This window comes from Tyto alba, unplaced genomic scaffold (genome assembly GCF_018691265.1).
Source record: "Tyto alba isolate M040663 unplaced genomic scaffold, T.alba_DEE_v4.0 Super-Scaffold_6, whole genome shotgun sequence".
Classification (NCBI taxonomy): domain Eukaryota; kingdom Metazoa; phylum Chordata; class Aves; order Strigiformes; family Tytonidae; genus Tyto; species Tyto alba.
Window position 1 is genome coordinate 43,124,475 of NW_024881327.1, and position 23,751 is coordinate 43,148,225.

At 41.5% G+C, this 23,751-nt stretch overlaps 1 protein-coding gene across 3 annotated transcripts in view; it reads left to right on the forward strand.

Moving 5' to 3' along the window:
* The first annotated feature begins 335 nt into the window (after positions 1–335).
* The window catches only part of SORCS2 (sortilin related VPS10 domain containing receptor 2), a 564,009-nt gene continuing 540,593 nt past the window's right edge, over positions 336–23,751 (forward strand). For all 3 annotated transcript variants that reach the window (XM_042807690.1, XM_042807689.1, XM_042807691.1), the window contains exon 1: positions 336–462. In XM_042807690.1, coding sequence (XP_042663624.1) covers positions 433–462 — 30 coding nt within the window. In that variant the 5' untranslated portion in view covers positions 336–432. The remainder of the gene's footprint in view (positions 463–23,751) is intronic.

A 23,751-nucleotide genomic window follows, 5' to 3' on the forward strand; every position in this document is an offset into this window, starting at 1 on the left:
TTACAAACCCTCCCCCGCCCCCGCCCTCCGCGGCGGTGTCTCCCTCCCCGCCACCTCCCCGCCTGTCACTTACCACGCCGGAGAGCCACCATGGCGCACGGCGGGCCACGCGTGTCCGCCGCCGCCGCTCCGCGCGGGGCCGCCCGCCTGCCGCCGCCGCCGCCGCCGCCGCCGCCGCTACTGCTGCTGCTGCTGCTGCCGCCGCTACTGCTGGGCGCCGCCGCCGCGCTGCGCTGCGCGGAGCCCTGCGGCCCCCAGCGCCCCGGAGCCCTGACCCGCGGGGCGCGCAGCCCGCCGGAGCCGCGGCACGGCGGCGGGGCGGCGGCGGGGGGCAGCCGCTCCAGGAGAGCATCCTCGGCGGCGGGCCGGGAGCAGGTCTCCCTCGTCAGCACCTCCTTCGTGCTCAAGGGGGACGCGTCTCACAACCAGGCGATGGTGCACTGGACGGGCGAGAACAGCAGCGTGAGTGCGAGGGGCAGTGCGGGTGGGGTGGGGGATCCCTGCCCTTACCCCTGCCCTTGCCATTGCCTTGCTCCCCCCCCCCCCCCCCCCCCCCATCAACTTGCGGGGCGCAGCCTGCGCTCGGTGCGGCCGGAGCGCGCAGCTCCCGCTGCCCGGCCGGGGGGCGCGGGGGTCCCCGCGGGCCGCTCTGGGGGAGAGCGGAGCCCCGACGGCCGGTGAGGTGCCGCCGGGAGGCGAAGCGCCTCCGGGGTCGGGCCGGCCCCGCGCACCCTCCGCCACTTCCCCAGAAGTTTGGAAAGTTTGCGAGCGCGCATCTCGCAGAGGGGCCGGGTGCGCGCTGTGCGCCGTGCTGCGAGGAGGAGGAGGAGGAGGAGGAGGAAGAAAAAGAGCAGAAGGGCTTGACCCCGGCGAGGCGGGGCGGTGTCCGAGTGCGATCGGCGGTGCCCCCGAGGGCTCTGCGAGGGTCTCCGGGTGAAGGAGAGGCAGGGGGCGACCCGCGGCGCGGGGATTATCTCCTTCAGCCCCTCATAAAGTCCCAGATAAAATTGTCGGGGCTTAATCGATTCACCTCGGTTCAGTCATCCCCGTGTAATCTTTCCCGCGCCGCGCTCTGCCTCAAGCGCCAGGGAAAGAAAAACCCCAAACAAACAAACAAACAAAATATCAGATAAAACCCAGCCCCGGGCCTGAGGTGGGGGTGAGCGGGAAGGCCCCGCGGGGCACCGGCCTGGCGGGCGCGGAACCTGCGCCCCGGCGCGGGAGGTGCGCGGGGAGCGCTGGGACCGAGCGGGCTTCCCACGCACGGCGCGGGGCTTCACCCCGCGGGGGCGGGGGGTCCCGCAGAGGTCCGGGCACAGCAGCAGCTCTCCGAGGGTTTTTGCAGCTTCATCGGTGGAGAAAACTCGCGCGGTGGGACCGGCGTTGTGAGTGCGTTAGAGCAGCGGCGTTCACAACTTTTCGCAGTTAAAGCAGCGTGCCTTGCCTTTAGTATTTAATTGTCTGGTTTAGATAGCAGCTGTCACGGTGAGGGCCCATAATCTATTTTTAACTCATTTTCAATTTCAACGAGTCGTCCTTTCTTCATGTATCGACCCATTAATGGGTGTGTATTTGCACGGGTGGTTTCAGGGATTTGCCACTTCTAATTTATCCTTCACTGAAACATTATATCATAACAGAGGGTGTCATAGGTAAATATTACACAGCACCTTGCACTGTCTGTGTAACTTCATAGGCAGAAAATATCATTATGAAGGCTCAAGATCAACTTTCTCCTGGAGGATTTTACTGTTTCTGGAAAACTCTTGAGTATTTTTCCTACAGTTCAGCTAAGCTCTGACTCTGCTTGAACTCTGTGAATTTAGCATAAAGTTTACTTAAACTTGTCTCCATTCAGAGAGCTTGTGTTGTACCTCTTACAAGTTTGTGAAATATCATCCTTTCTCTACGATCCCAAGTCCTGCTTTTTGCCTGTTTTGCTAGGGAGTTACCCGGGATGTGGAGCTGCTAAGGCTCCACTGGTGAGGATGCAGTGATTCCCTTGAGCACACCGAGCGCTTGTGTTAATGCTCTTGTATAATCAGGTGTCAGAGTTGGAGTCAGGATCATAAAGCTTGACACTTTCAGAGGCAGTTTTTGATTTGCTCAGGAAGGAAGCGTAAGATGATGGCCATTTTCTGTGAAAAGAAAATGTTGCAAATCAGCAGCATCAGCTATTCTGACTGTCCTTCCTCCATTTCTCTGCTGTGAGACTGCAGCTGTTTTTTTTTTGTTTTTTTTTTTTGTTTTTTTTTTTTTTTTTTTTTTTTTTTGTGGACAGTGCTTGCAGGCTGTTAGGACTACTTCCTTGAAGAATTCAGTATTGAAAAGTTGGCATAAGTTCATTTTTTGACATAAAAGGCAAGTAACAGCTTTCATGCAAAGCGCTCTGCACTCTAAAACGAATATAGTAGAACCTTGCTAATCCACATTTATGACTAGTGGTCTCTGCTTGCCTCTGCAAAGATTTAATAACAGATGCTGCAGTGAGGGTTTGTATTGCTAAAATGTTATTATTTTTTCACAGTGTGCTACAGTTCACTTACTAGAACACGACCAAGTACCCGCTTCAAAAGCAAAGATAAATGGCAACTGTCAGAATAAAAGAAAGTGGTTAGTCTTTGCTGCAACTTAGTTCTTTTTTGTTTGCTTAGTTACTGTCCACTAATTCAGTCTTGCAGGATGATACTCTCATTATGAGTGCCTGGAGACGTTTGCTACAGTGTTTACACCTTCTAAAGAATACTTTTGCAGAGTTACTTTAAAAGTATGTTTATTACTCTGCCTGCCATCAGGTGATTACTGTCAGGCAAGACTGGGTTTGAACGAGTGACCTGGCAATGAAAGACCCTTTTCTGCCTTAAACCAAATGAGAGCAGCCAGTCTTTTTGCACTGGATGTTTTACAGTATGACTGTCAGCATTTTTTTGCACCTTCTTTTCTTGTTAGCTTTGTTTTATTGCATGCTTCCAGTAGAAGAGCTGATTTTAACAAAGGCTTCCAGAGAAAAATGATTTGTAGACAGTCTGTAGAATATTTATTTATTTATTTATTAGAAGAAGTGGAAGAAATACACTAAGCCCAATGGAAGAAGGATGGGTTTAAAGGGTTTGGAGAGAATTTTGCTGCCTGTATGTATGTCAGATTAAAACAATGGAAAATAAGTACCTGATCCAAAACATATTTAAGGTAGTCTTGAATGTTTGTTTGTTTATATAGATATGTATGTATGTATTTATTTTACTCTGGGTTAAGTGTTTGGAGGTAGGAACGCTAAGTTCCAGTGCTCCTCAAGACTGGAACCTTATCCTGTGTTCTTAAATATATGGCAAATCTTGCTTGCCTCAGAAGCACAGGCTTGAGGCGTGAAGCGCTGTTCTGTCCCAGGCGCATTGCAGTCAAGGGGAGAACTGCCATTCATAACACCGGGGTTTTGGATCCAGCCCTGTGAACCTCAGGAGGCACTAAGCAATCTTAAAGTGTCACCACGTACATTTGGCACCTCATTGGAGGTACTCAGCACTTTGTAAACCAAGGGGCTAAACTAGTTCCTTTACCCTTTACAGCTGCATGGCTGAAAATTTGACAGTGATGAGCTCCAGATGACCATATATCCTCTTAAACACCTCACCTAGTAAAATAAGCGAAGAAGAAATATGTGGTAGGGTTATTCCTTTGAGCTCTGTGATGGAGAGACAAATAACTATAAAAGCTGAGGGGGTAGCTGCTTCTCTGAGGGATGTTCACCTGCATGAATAGTTCATTGAAGCTGCCACCATGGACTACTCGTGTGTGGATCAAGGGCACATAAATAAATTTGAAAGGGGCAGAGGTTAGTTTGATGTGCACATGGATCTTTTAAAAATTTATTTACATCTTGTAAATCTTCCTGTGCTGCAATAATAGGAGTATGTGATTTTTGGTTGCTTGAGAAGTCTTGAAAGAAACTAAGGAGGCTATAAATTAAATTGGTCCTTTCTCCTCTCCCTTCTTTTCTGTACTGTAGAAGTCTGACGTACTTTATTATCATCTTGTAATGCCATTGGTTTTGTGAATTAGGGAAACGGTCGATTTCATAGCACAGCAGAGTATATGGTTGCACTGATTATAAAGTGATCTTGAATAACTGGGAAGATCATCTGTATGCTTCCTTGCTTTGTTGAGAGTGCTGTGCAGGGAGGTATGCAAATTGCTTCCTGTTTTGTGTCCTCATTAATTTTATTTTGTATTCTAATAATTAATTATTTATAAATTCCATAAATGATAGGCCTGTCTCTGACCTTTCTTCACACTAGTGATGCTAGTCTTTGTATCATCATGAGTGTATTGGGTTAGTGAATTTCAACACTTAGTATTTTTTCTCTTTGTCCCCTATGCCCACAGAAATCTGTTGTGCACTATTACTTTCAAACAAAGGCTCATGCAAGTGGAACTAATTTCCTTTCCAGTCTTAAAATATCATAAACTGAAGACATGAGAGGTGGGTGGTGCAGCGCACCATTTGCTCTGGTGAGGGCTAGTGATTGACATTTGTGTAACTGATAAATAACATGGAGTCGTGCACTGGAATATATATAGGTAGCCTGTTTACCGAATAGCCTTTTACTGTGTTAAGCTGAATATGTGTGTTCCCAGGTTTACTAAAAATACACTACCCTTTCTGATTTGGGGGAAAATAGTCAACAGCTTTTAAAAACCCTACTTTTCCATGGAAGAGACCTTATAGTCATCCCAGGAGCTTTTTTGTGTGTCGTGGTTTAAGCTTGGTCGGCAGCCAAACACCACGCAGCCACTCACTCCTCTTTCTCTTCTGGCAATGAGAAGGGACAGATGAGCCAGGCTTGGGGTTTAAGATAGGACCGGGAGGGGCAAATCACCCATTATGGTGATTAGCAAAAGGCAGACTCGTTAGAGAAAGCAAAAAAGAATATAAATTTATTACAGACACTAACAACACTTAACAGAGTAGGACAGTGAGGAGCGTTGCCACATCTTGAGAACACCTTCCCCCCACCCCTCCCTTCTTCCCGGGCTCAGCTCTGCTCCCGATATCTCTACCTCCTCCCCCAGTGGCGCAGGGGCAGGGAATGGGGGGTGCAGTCAGTGCTGCCACTTCCTTCATCTTCGGTGAGGGGAGTGTCTGGAACTTGTTCTTCCTGCTCCATCGTGGTCCCCCTCTCACAGGAGACAGTCCTCCACAAACTTTCTCCGACATGAGTCCCTCCCATGGGCCGCAGCGTTTTCTTACACTGCTCCGTTGTGGGTCACCAACTTTCTCCAACTGGATTCCCTCCCATAGCTGCAGCCCTTCCTGAGCTGCTCCGGCGTGGGACTCCCCCGCATGCTGCAATCCTCCCAGTGCTGAAATACAGCAGCGGGGCTACCTTTTCCCACAAGACCCCGGCCTTCTTCGGGCACAGCATCTTGATCATCCGTGTGAAACACAGGCCATAAACCAGTGTCTGCTCCACCGTAGATCTTCATGGGTGGCGGGGGGGGGGGTCACCCTGCCATCTCACCACAGGATACAGGGGGGTCTCTGCTCCAGCACACCTTCCCCCTCCTTTCTTCCTCTGTTCCTCCACTGACCTTGGTGTTCACGCAACTGCCACAACTCCTCCGCACAAGTCCGATTCCTCCTCACCACGTCTCTTCTTAAATATGTTATTGCAAAGGTGCAGCTGATGGGCTCAGTTTTGGTGCAGAGGTGGAGCTGACTTGGAGCTGGGGGAGCTTCAAGAAGCTTCTCACAGGGGGGCACCCCTATAGCCCCCTCCCCTGCTACCAAAAACCCCCACCACTCACTCAAACCCAGGACATTGTGCCAGATAAACAACTTTCCTTGAAAAACTATCTTCTTTTTGACCCTCATGGGCAATTCCCATTGTGTATTAATACTATCTGATTAAAAAAAAAAAAAAAAATCAAAACTGAACCAGAAATATGGGGAGAATGAGCTTTGTGTTCACAATTGATTTTGATTCATGGACTGCTCTTCATGCTGTGTGCAGACTGCTGAAGTGTTGTGAACAGGACTTAGGCCAACTAGTTCTAAGTCTGCAGTTTCATGGTGCCAGTATTTTCTTTTTTTGTTTGTTGTCAAAATATTAAGTCCATGCAGGCACTTATTTGTCCTTTTTTGATGTCAAGATCCCTCATAAACACATAGTGCTCTCTTATGGAAAATAAACATAAATGCATACAATTTTTTCCAGACTTAATATTTAGCAGCACCTTATCAGAAAGGAAGGTTTATTGCACATCTACAGAAATTGCTACACAAAAACTTTAGCTGATCCAGACTTTTCTGTATTTGTTATACAGATACTTTGTTTAATTTAAAATATATTACTCTTTGTGATACAGTTTCACCATATATGATTTATACAGCCCAGTGATCACTAAATGTATCCTTGTGGCAGATATTTTATTTAATTGGTTTTCTGTTTTGTTCAGTTTGCAATAAATTTTGCTGAGGGGATCTATAAAAAGCATTGACTTCAATATTGCTATAGCAGTATCTGTAATGGTAAATGTAATTATCTATCCAAACTGGGCAAAAGTCCATATGTGGTAAGGTTTTGGTGCAGTTTCTCCAGAGTAGCCACACTACTTCTTATGAAACTAAAGGGAGCACGAGGTCAAAAATCCTGACAACTCAGACCTTTGATAAATGGCAGATATATTGCAAAGTGAAAGGCAGATTTCCCACTGGGAGTTTTTTTTTTTTTTTTTTTTTTTTTTTAAATTCCTCAGGATGATAGTGTGATAAAAAACAAACAGAAACTAAACGCAATAATCATATTTGAATGGAACAGCAGAATCCCACATGGAAAGCAGAATGATTTTAATCTGACTGAACTAACTCTGGAGTTTAACTTTTTTTTTTTTTTATGATATAAATTTTATGGCTTACTCCATTTATTTACTTCTATCAGCCTTTGTTTTCCTTCTCTTCCAGCCCTACAGCTTGCTAGTCTTGTTGCTGCCTGCTGAGCTCTTTCCATATTTCATCAAATTCTAGCTGCTAAAGAGAGAGCACCTCTTCTCATCCCCTACGTAGATACTTAAAATTGATACATACTTTTATTAGTAGTGTGTGTTTCAAACATGCTTGAAAGTCCTCCTCCATGCATAGCCCTCCACACCTGCAGTCATACCTGTTTTTACCTGGTTTGCTGGTTTAACTGGCATTGCCTGGTTTGCTTAGGAGCAAGCTACTAACAGCCTTAGCATGAGTAGGTACTACTTTGCCAACACTGGGACGAATTCAGAGAGTTTAAATCTAGGAGGGAAATTTAGCAATGGACACTAAAGACAGACACCAGATTGAAATTCTATCTCTGTTACTGCTGATACGCATGATAAACCAAATCTGGCTTAACACCAAACATTAAATATGTGTTTAGGCTCTTGATAGCAGGTTCACATATCACAGTGGGAACATAATGCATTCTTCCCAACCTTGACAGTGTTAGGAATATACTGTTACAGATCTTTGGAGAAAAATGAGGACATCCCTTTTGATTTTATTAAAATTCAATAGGCATGTAGATTCTTTTTGAGTGATCGGAAGGGGAAAATGATGAGCTTTTCAGAAAAAAACAGTAATTGTTCTGCTAAAATGTGAAGTTCTGTGAGGTGTGTACTGATTTATGAATTTAAAACATGAAACTGCCCAGATTACGGAAGTCTTTATGCCAAGCCCTTTGTCCAAATAAAATATTTTCATAGAATCATTTAGATTGGAAGAGGCCTGTAAGATCATTGAGTCCAACCGTAAACCTAACACTGCCAAGTCCACCAACATTGCCAAGTCAGCTATGGTCCTGTCAATTAAGATCAAAGGATGTTAGCATAAGGGGAGATAATCTGCAGCGCAGTGCAAGTGAGATCCGTCTAATTCCTGAAAGCACAAATTCATTGAAGCAAAAGCTGAAATTGTAGGTTGAAAATAGTCTACAGTATACGACTGCTTGATGTAGCTCAGGATGAAACTTGATGACCTGCAACATGCCTTCGGCATTTTTATTCCCATAGTCTCACATTCCTTACCAAACATTCCCATCCCCAACCCCCTGCCCTAGTAATAATAATTTAAAACCCTAACAAATCACCAATGACAAAACCACTTTTGAAAGAAATAATGGATGGGATCCTCTGTCGTGCCTAACTTCAGTTTGGACTTCTGTTAGATTAAGACTCCATTGTGTTAGATATTGCACAACCCCAATGTAAAAATACAAGTGCAGCTCTAAAGATTTTATAATCACAGTTCTACCTGCATACATCCATGAGAAACAAATTACATGCTTAAAGGATGTACATTGACAGAAATTACACAGAGGTCAAAGTTTCAGTCCAAGGGCTGCTCCAACAGCTTGCTTAAGTATTTTTTTTCTTCTAATGACTTGGAATATTCATACATAAGCATTGGGCAAGGCCTAAAATTTCCCCTCTGAGTTGAGAGTTAATTAGAAGTTCAGAAACATGTCCACTGTGGGTGTATGTCTGTAGGTATGTTGTTCTGTCTGTCTCTCTTTTGTCCAAACCAGTAGATATGCAATGCATCAAGAAAAAGTGGAAGTTCTAGCAGTAAGGGTTTTGAGTCTCTGTACTGGCAGGAAATGTGCCTTTCAATGATTCATGCAGAAGGGGGAATTAGACCCTTCTGCTGGGTGAGCACTCTAACCCCAGTGCTGTTCTGCAAGTGTGAGGAGGGCAGTGTCACCTCCTGTGCGAAGCTGTGTTTCAAAGGGGGCTGCCACTGTGCACTGTGAAATGCTCAGTGTCATGGGTGTGTGCTGGCACATCTGCAGGGCTCGCTGGCTTTGGTAAGATGAGTGGAGAAATGCCGTGTTTATGGGTCCTCTTGGATTTCATCAGCTCTGGGTGAGGCTGTTGTGGGAAGAGGAAAGATGCTGAGGAACTGCTGTCTTGCAGGCCGGAGTGTGTGTGCCACCCTCGGCAGAGCTGGTGATGCTCCGCACAGCCCTGTCACTGCGTCCGCAAGCTCTGAAGCAGAACTGGGGTATTCATGGCAATATCTTGGGGAAATTTGAGGCTTGACCAGAGGTAGAGTGTGAGGTTCCAAATGAATGGCTGTTAGGTTAAATTGAAGCTGAATAGGGGTATTGAGGAACTTGGCCATTTACCTCACCAGTATCTCCAGAAACAGCAGTGGCATTACATAGATGGTTTTTATGCCTCAGTTTCCTACCTGCAGTGTGAGAATAACAGTACTTCCCTATCTCTTAGGATTGCTGTTGCTCTAAATAAGCTGTGCACTTTGATCTTAAAGTAATGGTTATCACCATAACACCTAAGAGGCAGGACCATAGAAAATCACATCTATGGTTTCTTTGTTCCTTTGACTGTTTCACAGTACAGTCTAGGAATTAGAGAAGAAAAGGCTCTCACAGGTCATGCAAAGTTGTCTGCTTTTTCTGATGTTTGTTTTGATCAGGGCCTCTTTTAATGTGTAGTCCAGTTTAATTCAAATGCCTAGACTCTGGCACTTCAAGGTCATTGAACAGATTTAAGATTATTTGACTAAAAACATTTTAAGTGAAACTTAGCCTGTATTTAACATGATTTTTTCTGCCTTCATTTACTGGTATACTGAAATAACTGTGCTTCTTTCTCAGTGATTGTACCTTTCCTACTCCTGTAGGCTAGTAATTATTTCTCTGAATAACATTTATTTTGGCCTTTAAAATTTTCTTTTATAACACACTTCTGCTAGCTCTTTAATTGCACCATCTGGATAGGTCAGTACTTACATATAATAGTACCTACATACAGTGCATTTGACTGGTACATTTTTAGAAATGTACATACACACAGAGATTATTGTTCATTTCTGTCTTCCCTCTAATCTCTCTAATGTCCTTGTGATTATCTGTGTTTTCTAAAAAGAAAATGACAGAGAAGTAAATAGATTTTTTTTTATAAGTCATAAAAACACTTAAATAATTTGGTCATTAGCAAAAAAAGCTCGTTTCTGTGGTTACTGTGCATTAACATTGTTGAAAGTTTGTTCTAGAAGATGAAGTCGATGTATTTAATGGCTTTTTTTTCCCCATTCACTTTACAAAATCTGTTTCTTTCACGGTGTTTGGAAGCTTATTGGAGGTACGGTATAACTGCATGAAGTGTCGTAGAAGAGTATCTGCAAGCACCAACTCCTGTGATGTGTCCTTATTCCTACTGAGCAGCAGGCCCATGTTTACTGGCCAGCGTGTTCAGTTTTAGCAGATAGCAAGCTATACTCTGTTAAAACACACTTTTTATCACTCTTACTGGCCCTTCTCTGCTCCTCAGAGTGAAAGTGCCACAGGGAAAGATCAGTCTTCCCACTGCATGTGCATGAGCAATATGTGTTATACGGGGGCTCTGCTCTGAGTTGGTGGCATTTAGGTGCTTCTGTACTACCAACAAATAATAATGATGATGGCCGAGGATTGAGCTGTTCCACCTGTAAATTCTATCAGTGTGTAGCCTAACTGGCCTCCCTAACTGATCTACAGTAAAGAAAAGTTGCTTTTCTGAGGTATTGAAGAACAGCCTGTTTATGGGTCATGCATTCCCGTGCTTGCCTCTACCAGAAATTGTCACTTCAGGGCAGATGCCCAAAGGGGTGGAGCTGGAGGGTTAGAGGAATGTGTTGGAATTGCTCTTTGAGGCTCTGTGGATAAGGCATAAAAACAGAAATAAAACAAACAAAAGCAATACGTGCCAGTGACAGGTAGATTACTTTCTGGGTACATAGAGATGTCTTTGCCAATCCATTACTGCCAAAAGGCAATGGGGACCCATTGGCATGTAGTGCACATAGACAGTGCTCCAACATTCAGCCTGTTCCAGAACTCATGAAATGAACTCTGGGGAGATTGGTAGCAGCAAATGCCTGGAGGTGCCCGGGGACCTGGCTGGTGATGCTGGAGACACATAACCACATGCAATTGTGTGGCACAGAAACACTAATGCTATTTTGCCCAACTCACTTCAACCTGCAGTGATCTCCCCAGTGGGAGAGGAAGTCAAAATCAAATGACTGGAATCTGCTATGTGTTTGTGAGTTTGTATTTACCGGCCCTAATCTTGATGATTCATACCTAAATAAACCCCAATATCCTGCTCCATGACAGGTTGGTACTAACATACTTCTGTCTGTAAGTTCCCAGCTGGTTTTTAGAGTGATCCCACTGTGCTCTTTCTGAGCACTTCATGGGGCCCTGTTGAGGCTAGTAAGGGTTCACATTAGATTTGGCTGCTACATATTGATTTGCGAATACGCTATGTGAACATCATTCCTTTTGGCCTCCCTCATTTTAGTCTTGTAAACCACAAAGTTTAATTGATATGTATAGGACTTTGGAGTCTTGGGTGTTGTAGTATTTCATGTGGTTAAATCATAGAAGCAAGCAGGCATATGAACTAAAAAGCTTTCCTCTCCCAGGATCAGATGCCCCCACACAGGCACTAGGACTTAATCAGAATTGCAGCTTTTGATTTAGAAGGCCATTTCCTATTTTGCTAATTTGTTTGGCTTTTAATCAGTGGTTTCCTATGTTTCCCTGCCTGTTTCCCAACCACATAATGGCAAGTATGTCAAAATGTCTCATCTGCCTTGAGAGCAGTCTTGAAACATGTTCTTTGCCCTGAGTGAGAAGTACAAACTGAACAGAAACTATGCAGAACATCTATGTTGGGAGTACAGTGGCTTTGGAGTGGGAACTGTGTCCTGAGCACCAGCGACAGACTATAGTGGATTGGCAGTAAACTCCCTTGTTGCCCTTGGCTGTTCTGGGGGTAGAGATTGGGATGCTGTTACTGCTGGTGGTTCTGAGCTTTTCTTTACCCCTGCGTGAGGGAGGCCAATGCTGGCGAAGTCATCTGAGACCTGATCCTGTTCTTGAGGTTTTGCAGTCTTATAGGAAAAACAAATATGAAAGAATCCAGAGTTATTTTTTTCCACTCTTGTATGTGTCATCCACCAAGGTGCTACTGAGCACATGCAGGAGGGAGGAGGATGTGTGGATGAAGCAAAAATGCCCATATTTTTGGAGCAAACAGCCCACTATCAGTGTTTGAAATTTCTCTTGGGTCACAGATATTATTATTAAACTCTGTCTAAAACCACTGTAAAGAAAAGAAGCACGAAAGTACATGGTGCATCAGCTGAACAGCATTTTTATAGGTCTGTGAAACCTGCTTTGTGATTCACTGAATAAGCTGTTGTCTCCCAACAGCTTCTGTGAAGGAGGGTGCAGAAGAGATGCATTCCCCTGCATATAGGCTGAATCAGGCACCTCTGCTTAAAAACTGTAAGATGTAGCTCAGCAAACACACTTTCAGTTCATAATGCAATACATATGTTCATCTTCATGCAGCTTCTCTCAAGGGCTACTGCGTGGAGCACTGAGGGCCACTAACAAGATCTCCTTTTCCTTCCTTCCTCCTCTTCCAACTGCTTTAAAACAGATGTTTTTTTATAATGTGGGCTACATTTAGAGGGCTTTGAACCTTGGTATTCCTTTTAATAAACTAATTGCTCCTGGAGAACTCTAAGAGATGGCATTTTTTAAACTTCATTGTATAAGCACCTTGTGCCCTGTGTTCTATTTCTTTATTTAAAAAACCCTTGGGAGAGAGGATGGAGATGATTAATATCAGGCTACCATATATAATCATTGTGAGAGCTAGGCTGTTAGCTGGTAAATTATCAATATAAAATATTTTTTTTAGTTTATCTAACTGCAGAAGAGCCACTTCTTAAACTGGCACGAACTGGCACAACATAAGAATTGAATGAAAGGCAAGCTTCTTCGTCAGTGGGTGAACTTGGTTCAGCTTGGTCAGTCTGTAAGCAAGCAGGAATGTTCGAGCTGCTTTTGTGTGTGCTACAGAGGCAAAAGATGTTTTATGAACACTGGAGCTGCATGAAAAGAAGACCCTCCACTTCCTGTTCGAATCAATGTCCATATTATTGTGAGTGATTACATCTTGGCTCTAATGCTTGTGACTGTAAAGAGACTGTTCCTGAAGATGGGAATGTCAGGCTAGAGAAGGATATAATCTTTATCTTGTTTGCAGAAACTGCCAGCAAGTCTGGTTATTTCATTGCTGTATTTTGTGAAGTATATCGAGGCTCCCTGAGGGAGCAGGACTCAGTCCAGCATGGTGTTTCACAGGCGTCGGTAGCTTAGAAGTCAAGCCCATTCAGATGACAGCACTGAAATTCACGTTTAGGCATAGACTATGTGCCAGGAAATAATATAAAGAGTTCATAGTCTTTGATCACACACAGTCTGTTGTATGTGAAGGGTTTGTACAAAATATGCAAGCTTTTAATTTTTTTAGTCACTAAATAGACTTGTATTTATTAACTGAACCTGATTGTCACAGTCACTATCACTCAGTGAGAAACTCTGCTCCCCTTTAGGCAACTTCTGCCCCTGTCCTTTGTGTCTGCTACTTTTCTGTCTGCCTTTTTGTATGTCTCTCATTCCTCATTCCTCTTTTCTTTTCTCTCTCTCTTTGTCTCCTTTGTTATTCTCCCTTCGTTTCTGTCCCTGTATTAAATCACCTTTCTCATCCCTGAGGGCTTAAATAGCATCATCTTCCCTGTCCCATCTGGAAAAAAAGATCTTCAAAGACATGGTTAGTAATGACACAGACATGGTTAGTAATGACACAGACATGTCATCAGTTTGGGAGTTGCCATTCCAGGGAATATAGATGTTCACACTTGGTCACATGTTGTCTGCAGGCTTGGACAGATAGTGTGGCATTGCTTAAGGAAGTCTTGCGTTCATGCAATAGCAGATGTTTTTAAAAAAAACGTCCCCAAAATACATCATCTAAATTGAAACTGGCCCAGGAGCAGTGTATTTCACCTCATGCCCCCAGCCTAAAGCTGTGGAGTGACCTCTTAAACTCACCTAGGGTGAGTTTTAGATTGAGGACACAAAGTGAAATACAATGCTTCTGTCTCAAGCTTCTGGGTGAGTTTAAATGATCATAATTAGAAGTGAAAGATTTAAAATCTCATTTCTAGTCATCCAGTTGTATAATCTCCACATGCCATCTTATAAGAATTTGTATACTACCCATCACTGGAATCACTGTGCTGCTCATCCAGGTTTAATTGAAAAATAATCATAATCTATTCAGCGTTAGATCTAATGCATAAATCAGGTATTGTGAGCAAAACACAACTTCTGAAACATCTATTACCATGGATTTTATTGTCTGGATTAAGTTCAGATATTAGTGCATGTAATTATGATATGTGGGTGATGTCATTCTGGTATGTGACTTTGCCAAGTCTGCCTCGTTATTACTTTTCACAACCTATAGGCAATGAATTCCTTTTTCCTCTAAATGAAATGAAATATTTACAAGCTGTTGCTTATTGCAGAAATTTAAATGAATAAAGGTTCCTTTGAAAATGAACGCAAGCTGAGGAAAGCAGAGACAGCAAATGGATGTGAAGCTGTCATAGGAGGGAAGCTGCAGCTCATATATGCAAGCTCTGTGGCTTTAGCTGAGCCTTGAAATCATGGGAGTCAAAAGCAGGAAAGTGCTAAGGTCCTGGTTTCTGGCATAGCTTGTTTCTCTGATGCAAGTGCACTTGCTGTGCAGTCACTACAGTTCATGGACTGAAAGAAGATGAACAGATTTAGAGTGCTTTTATCTAACATGAAATTGATACTGTCCTATGGGAATGACTTCTAAGAAGAACATCAGAATGTCTGTACTAGGCTAGACCTGTGGATATCTAGGGAAGGGCATCAGATGAATATTTTGTGATCCTTCACCAGACAACTTATCTGGACAACAGCAATTTGTGGCTCAGGGATAACTGCTAAAGCTTTCCAGGTGCATGAAACATACCTTGTTTATAAACATGAAAATGGGAGGGAAGATGAGCTTACATACTTAAATGCAGCAGCTAGCCAAAATTGCTAGTACTGAATTTCTGTTGATTACATCATTCTTTCCCCAAACCTAAATGAGTTCAAATTTTGGGGTATGTTCTCTGAGTATTTTAAATTTTGTGGATTTGTAGCTACTTTTTAGATTTTCAAAACCATTTCTTACTATCATGATTTAAATAGTATTTAAATTCCAACAAATTATATAAAATAGCAAATAGACCTATCAACACATAATTTGCAAAGTCCTTCTTTTCTACTTTAAGTTTCTCACCAATTTGGGAAGTTTAAATGGTACCATTTCTCTTGACTGAATGTTGTTTCTAGAAAGAAAGATGCATGGCAAAAGAAGTTTTTAGATGTCTTTTTGTTTATATGGAATTTATTAAAACATCTTTTTAGAAGTGTTGGACAATGGTACTATCATATGGAAAAAGTACTAAGTATCTTGAATATTTTCCTTGGTTATTTAAAGTTGAGTAAATGTTCATTAAATGGACAACCTCATCTGAGCCAGGATTAACTTTAAATTCAAGCCATTATTCTCTTGGTACCTAACCAATACAGTTAATGTTCTTATCAACAAGTGAGTCTCATTTTTAATTTATGAAAGTTTACCTGAGAGTATTCAAATGTCTCACTTTTTCCAAGTATTAAAAAATGCCTTTGATGTCTCAGCATTTGACTTTAAAACAGCTGATCTTCTGGTGTGCTGTATAATAAAGTTGTTTTGATACATACAAGAAATTCTGCTTGTTCGTTCCAAGTTTGCATGGCATAATTAAGCTAGGGTTTTGTTCAGTAAAGGTTGGTTATGCTGGTAGAGCAAAAATCAATCCTTTTCTTTTAAGTTACTTCCAGGCCAGTTATTAAACAGGCATTATCAAGTTTCGTAGATTTTAAGAAGTGGTGAAGGTGAATTTTTAAAATCTTGCTCATTCTTATTTACAAATAGTTCATGATTTTTAAATAAAGATTTCTAGCACTCTCTTTTATTTTGTAATATAGGATTGAAGAATATCAATAAAAGCATTCAATTATAGTGGACTGCCTATACACTCCACAGGAACCTGTGCCGTGATTTGATTTCTCAGCTAAAGCAGCACCTTTTAATTGACTTAAATTTCACACATTATGGAAGCATTCCTAGCTTTGAATTGTGTCACAATTAGTGGAATGTTCACAGTAATGGAAAAGACAAGGTGCAGGAGCCTACAAAATGGGAAAAGTAAACAGAAACAGGTAATATCACAGAAATTATATTTTAAATGTTGAATTTCACACTGTTCTTTCTTATTGTTGTTCCTCTTCAATTTTTTTCCTAAACATTTCTATATTATCGAGTTTATTTAGAAAAACCGAGTTTGCTAGCTCCAGCAGAAGTTTGTGTTTTTTTGCCATTCTTTGCCTTACCTTCATTTCTGTAGATTGGCTAATTTAAATCTTTCTAGCTCCTGTATTGGTTTATTCAGCATCGCTAGGGTCAGCATGTTACATATGGAAGGCACATCAGCTGGAGGAAACTAATATCCCGATCAGCTTACCATCACTGCAGATAGAGGGAAAGCAGCTGGCATGAGTGAATTGATTTCTGCATCAATCTCCTTGCACAGGCAATCAATTCAACAGAGAGAAACGAGACCGGGGTCCTCATCACCTTTCCTGTTGTAGAAGGCTCCCTATATCGGAGTCTCATTCTTCTGAATTCACTGGTGTACTCTGCTGTCACTTAACTATGAGAGCAATGGTACTCCATACAGTATTACTGAGCCCAAATCCTGTAAAAGGCAACAGCAGGCTTCAGTGTGTTTTGGATCAGATCCTTGGGCTATTGCTACAGCTGTTCTAGCCACCATATTAGTTAAGAGGTGTTTAAGCCCCGGAAGCGTTAGGAGAGATCTCTCATTGCTAAGTGTGAGGCTCATTCAGATAACAAAGCATGACCAATTTTATTTTTATTTTTTTAGTATATCCAGCTGCTCCATGTAGTTGCTGAATCGCGTGCATGCTAATAATTCTGAGGAATAACACATAGTTTTAGTAGGCATCACTATTATATCTACATGGGGAAAAACACATGGTGCTTTCATTCTCCTCCCTCACTTTTTTGGTGAAGGAACAGTGGTGCAGCAAAGCAGGTCTGTTCTATAATAAAATTTTTCAGGGCACTACACTGTATAACTTAGGTAATAGCTTAAATAGTCAAGTTAAAGAGAAAATAATTAGAAGGCTAATTTGGATTCACCCTTCCTTATTACCACTTAAAGATGTTGACTGTAGAGTTCTGTTACTGCTTCATTTAGCTTGACTATTGCAATGACCCTGCTCCTTGTGCGTCAGACTGTTCTTGTTCGGATATGAAGTAGGGATTTTGTGTTGCGGGATCAGAGCATGCAGCACTTGTGGCTTTTCTGATACCATGGAATCAGGAGCAAATAAGCTGACATTGGCCTACACAAGGGAACAGACTTGCTCTGCTTTGGTTCCAAAGGTGTCATTGATTCTATTTGCATTACACAGTCAAATATTTGTATATGGTATCATTGAGGCTGACAAAAGGTTGTCGTGGGGCAGTGTTGATGTCACAAATTGTGAAATTTACTTGTTGATGGGATAGTATAATGTCAGCATGTTGTGATGCAAATGTCATAATTTTGTGATGTGAGAAATTGTTCCTAAGGATAGATGTTCTAAGAGACCTTAACGGATGCTGGAAAAATGAATAGGTTTAGATTGACTTTATTTGTGTCATATTTAGGAACAGTCAGAAGTTTAGAAAGAAAAGCTTGCAGCAATTTGTATCAACTTTCATTCTTGTAGGGTCTTTCCTAATGTCACAAGCTTCAGTCATTATATACGTGATGCTTCCTTAGCAAACAAATTTGTTGACTCATCATGCTTCAAGTCGGCTCCAGAGATGACAATTCTTCAGTAGCTAACGTGTTTAATGGGACCATTCTCCATTTGTAGCAGACTGGATTTTCCTATTTTAACCACAAAATAGTAAGAGACTTTGGAAAGTTTCCAGTCTGTCAAAACTTAAGTGCAATAGGAAGTAAGATAATTTTGTTTGTATTTGTTCTGTCCTTCATTCAAACCTTGTTAGAGGCAATTGTGAAGCATACTAAGCATGCTGTTTATACCTTATCTACAAGGCAAATTCAGCAGGGATGGCTGTGCTTTGTTAACAGAGATAAACCAAACCAGAAGTATATTCAGTATTGCAATGTACCCCTGGGAAGTTCCCCATGTATGACTGAGACATACTGTAAGAAATCGAAGGGGAGGATGTTCAGTAGTTTCCAGAAGACATTTTAAATAAAATTAAGATGTCACTTGCCTGACATTGGAGCCTTTGAGAATGTTGATCAGGTTTCTTAAATATGAAGGGAATATTCTGGCAAGAACTGAAGGCTGCAGCTTTTTCTGTGGGAATATAAATAAAATACAGTGTGTTCTCTTGTAAAATTTTTTAAGTGGGGTTGGGATGGTCAGTTCCTGGATGTCTCCTTCCCAGGAGCCAGGGGAAGCTTGTCCACTTATGTCGGCTTTAACTATGGCACTACTGTCAGAGGACCATGCTCACGTGAACTCTTCTTGCTATACTTGGCGAATATTGAGCTAATGCTTCATGATTACACCAGGCTGTAACTTGCTGCTAAAGAAGAGAAATTGAATAAAGAAAAAACAGTGTTTGATGGAAATGAACAGTGTTGAACAAACTTTGAACAGCTTTCTGATTAAGATATTTGGACATTGGGAAGTTTTTTCAAACCATTTGTTCTGGAACTGATCCAAAGCCAGTCTTTCTCTTGAGCAAATTCCTGAAGTAGGACATTTGTTTCTCAGATTACCAACAGTGTAAGCCTCCGTTTCCGTAGTTTCTGTGACAGTTCAAAGACAGACTCCAGGTGAGTTGTGATTTCTTTACAGAGGACTGTCAGTGGTTGCAACATGATGCGGTTCCTGCAGAAATGGCAGATGAGGTGTGTCTGGTTGTTTTTGCATCTCCTGGGCTTTAGGAGAACCATTTCTGGTTTGTGGGGCTGCCGGAAGCTTTCTGTTCAACCTTGAGCAGGTAACTTGAATATTTCTGTATCTAAATGTCACATACGGAAGTCTTGTTCTGCCTCTTCAGTTATAAGGGCAACATCAAAGTTCATGAAGTGTTTGGATACTTTGGAAATTTGTGTGATCATGTTACCATAGGTAAACAGAAGGGAAAAGAGAGGCAAGCTACACAGGAAAGTTATTTTTCTGATGTTAGTCTGATATAAGGGAATCTCATTTTACAGTCCCTTATCCAGAGCTTTCATGTGGCTTTACATCCTACATGATACTGCTTTTTAAATGCTGTCCTGTAAAAACAGTAGAGCATTATGAATGATTTTTCATTTACATATATTTTTCAAGTCTGATACTTGCATTATTGAAATATGCTTCTAACGAGGCCACTTTTTATTTTGATATATGTAATTTTCCTTCATAATAACATCTAGTTGAAAAATCATTAGGAAATTTTACTTTTCTTAAAGAATGTTTGTGATTTTAAAAATTCTTTTTCTCAACAATATGTTTTTTTAAATTTTAATTTAGTAAGAGTTATAAATTTCTTAGAATCATTGCGTACATAACAATTTGAGATATGTCTGGCATTAGTTCTGTAAAAACAATCTGGATGTTCTCTGATCTGGATCTACAAAGCCATAAAATATATATGGCACTGTATTAAGTTTTATAATGCTCGTTACTTCAGTGTCGTACCTGTTGGGTAGAAAATCACTGAAGCGGATGAAGAGTATTGCTCTTTGAGCAGCAGAAATATTGGAAGTGCTTTTACATGGCCGATTCTAGATATGAGTTTCACTGCAGGGTTCAGCAAAGAAATAATTAGTATTTAAGCTGTTTGCAAAGGAATATGACTATTCCTCCAGATCAGAAGAAATACAAATCAGTGGAGCGCTGCAGAATTTTTCTTTGGGCTAAAATAATTGTCATATGAGGTCTTCAGGATATAATGAGGGATATCTGTGTTCTAGCAAAGTGAGCTTAAAACTCAATATAGTAGGACCCTGGTTTAATTCCTGAATCTTTCACATGACTGTCATTGTAATTTGGGGCTATGCTCTTTGTTCCTGTTCCAGTTGTTAGAGCTCTATTAGCAACGTAATCTATGTGTCTTTAAAATTAAGTGTGCCTTCATATTTAGTTACTTTCAGGATCAATTGCTAAGCTACTTAGACAACAAATTTAACCTACTTGCTTTGTAATCGCTGTAGTCGGTACTCTGGAAGGCCTGGAATCTACATGCATGTTGTACAACATCGAGCATTGTACTCCAGCAATGAGCTCCAAAAGGTTAAATATTTAGATAGTGTTAGCTAACCCTCTGCTTATAATTATAGCCCTAAAACCCCTCAATATTTGTCTTGATATCTTTCTCTTTTTTGAAAGGGATTTGTATTTATGTTCTGTAGAAAATGCATTTATTTAATGGGCACTGCATTAGCATTGCTAATGGTCATAATGTGCTTAGCTTCAAAGGATACCTGCTTTGAAAATTACTGCAGAATAGTGGACGTGCCACCATTCACTTGGGAGTGTCTAGGAGAAAGTCATATTAGTGTTTTAATTATAGAATATGTTGCCATAGTGTTCTACTTCCATTACTGAAGTGCCAGTTGTTTGGTCTCACTAGAGATTCACAGGGGACGAAACAGTCTTGTAAGTATCGTGGTACAAAGCCATAAGAAAACATGGAAGTTTGCAGTGGGTGCATAATCCCCAGCTCAGTTTTGCATGATGAGAGCTTGTTGTCTATGTTTTGGATGTAAGCAACTTCTGAGTGTAAAAAGTGGAATGTATGCCCCATTTATGTGAGCGACCCAGGTTCACCTCTTTATTGTGTGGGTTTAGATGCTTTGCAGTATGCTGATTTTGCATTCTCTCAGGTGAGAGCCCTTTTAAAACAAACTCTCCAAATCCAATGTTGTTTTTAAGTTGGCTCATTTCACTGCACTGCTGCATGGTGCACCTCTGCCACCATTCCACTGACACGACTGAAAGGGGACAGGCAAGACACAGGCAAGGGACTGAGAACAAGTGGCTGGTGCAGTGGGGGCACGGGAACTTTGGGAAGCAGCTTTACTGCTGAATCAGTGTATTGTGAAACAGATTCCTTAACCTGTAGTTTGCTACCTGTTTCTCTGGGTAGCATTGTTGTCTGAAATAGCCACAGAGTATTTCCAGGTCTGTACAAACCCTCTCAGCTGGTGTCAGTGCAGTTGTTTGTGGAGAACTGAACTGGAGAATTGATCATGATAAGAAGAACCTGGACAGCTGGGTTAGACTATTTAATGTCTGATTTAAATCTGCCTTGCCTCGGTTTACTTCTTTCCCTATCCACTAGCGATATGGAGAGAAGTTTATTCCCTGTCTCTTTTCATCAAGCTTTAATATATCTGAAAGCCTTTATTATGCTTCTCCTATGTCTTGCGTTGTTTAGATTTAATAACCTCAGCTTTGTCATCCTTTCCTTGTTGCTCACTTGGTGCTGCTTTTCTAGACCTCTCATCATTTTTATTGCATTCTTCCAGGCTCTCTCCAATTAATCCATATTAGTTCTGTGATGCTCTGGCATGAACATGCTCTTCCAACTGAGGTCTTCAGGCTGGAGTAGAAGATTCCTTTCTGAGACTCACAGTCTGTATGTGTCTTGCAGCTTCTTTATCCATTACCTTATGGTGCCATACTGCTATGAAAAAGGCAGGCATTACTTTCTCATGATTCATTAACACTCCCAGCTCTTTTTTGCTGAGTGTACTTTGCTCTTGCCTATTCTGATTATGTGCACTTTAGTATTTATGCTCATTGACTGACATTGTTCTTGCTGAATGGCACGCTGCCATTTTTGATCATTTTTCCAATTTCTGAAGATCACTTTGAGTCCTCGTCCTATACCTCAGTCTGTATGTTTCAGCTTGGTGTCATCTTCAGATTTATATAAGCATAGCCACTTCATGCAGAAGTTAAACAATACCAGATTATGGATGTGTTCCCTTGCAAACCCACTTGATAGATGGGGTATCTGTTGCCTCTCTGTTATCCCTAAGGCCTGTTACTCTGCCATATGAGGGAATTAGATATTTTGATAGTATTTGCTTTTGAGAATTTCAAATTGGACTTCACACTGCTTGCACAGAGTTTATTGTGATAGCTTCTAGAATTTTTCTGGGGATTGAAGTTACACTGACTATTTGGTACTTTCCAGACTCCTACCCCTTCTCCTCTTTTTATAAAAATAATTTCAATGCCTGTCCTTTTCCAGTCATCTGGCACGCACCCCAGTTTCCATTAGAACTTAAAGAAATGAGTGAAACAATCTCAAAAGTTATGACAGTGTTTGAGAATGTGAAGATTATGTTAATTTCCACCTTATCTACCAATGTGTTTTTGTTGCCTTGTTCTTTGTTAAAATACCACCTAAATTCTTCTTTCACCTTTCTCCAGGCACCTGTTACTTTTCAATGCATTTCTCTCAGCTTTGCCACTATAGCTCTTTGTGCAGCCTTGTGGTAAAGCAGATGAGTGAACTGATTTTGGTAAGAGTAGCTCTGTAGTCATTCTCCACGATGTCTTTCCTTTTGATGCTTTGCATGACACCCCTGCCCCTACACTAGGGGGAATCACATGTGGAGAAGTCTGTATCCAGAAGTGACTAGCAGGAAATTTTGGTCTGCCAAACAGTCTGTGTCCTGCTGTGTTCCTTTTCCAAAATATGTCTTATGGGTAGCTTTGTTCATTTCATTGGTAAACTCCATGAGTTGTATTATTTGTCTTGCTGATCAAAATAATGTAAAAAGAGAGGAATCTTTTAGAAAAAATACAAATTTCTGTATTTCTGTGGCTTTTACTTCACATGGCAAACTCTGCTTTGAATTAGTGCATCTGCTTTAAGGCCTGCATAGTGTCATCGGGTTTTGCATGCCATGGGCTGGATGTTCTTCCACGCTGGCATATGGGCACACAGCATATGGCCTCCCACACCTTCTCCCACCTCTGCTTCACTGAACTTTTACTGCTGGACATTCTCTTGGTCTTCCACAATTTGTTTTCTCTTTATTTCTTCTTTTTATTCTCCTGACATTGCTAGCATTTTCATTTTCTCTCCCTCCACATCCTTAACTCTTCAACCTTCATGAGCTTCATAATACGTTTCTGGATTATAGACATTTATAGGTAAATTTTGTATGAGCAAAATATACAACTGATAAAAATAAGTTCTATTAAAATCAGGGAAGGATCAGAAGCTCTGGGTGCATGTATATATACTTATTTATGTCTCACTTGAAATACTTTGTAGGTTAGCTTCTCACTTATGTTTTCCCCAGAAAATCATTGAAATATTTACAAATAATGACCTCTGTTGCCTTGCTTGTATGTTTATTTTCCTCTGTTCCTTTACCCATGTGGCCAATGTGAAATCTCTGCTTCTGGAACAGCACCTTGTATGTCAGTATAATTTTGATTTTGGTCTTGGAGTAGGACACATATAGGTGTTATGGTGAAGCAGGTAATAATATTCAGCAGATGTTAATGCATTAAATATAAGAGTTCAGAGGCAGGCTTCTCACTTTTATTATTATTACCGCACAGCTTTTAAGTGTCCCTGTGTCTTCCTAGGTAGATATCTGGAATTTATTGAGTGGAATAAATTCCTTCTGGGTGTTTACAGGCAGAAGTGACAAATGTGATTTGATAACATTGACAATTACATGATTCCGTTTCTGCTGGTGAATCCAAAGCAGCT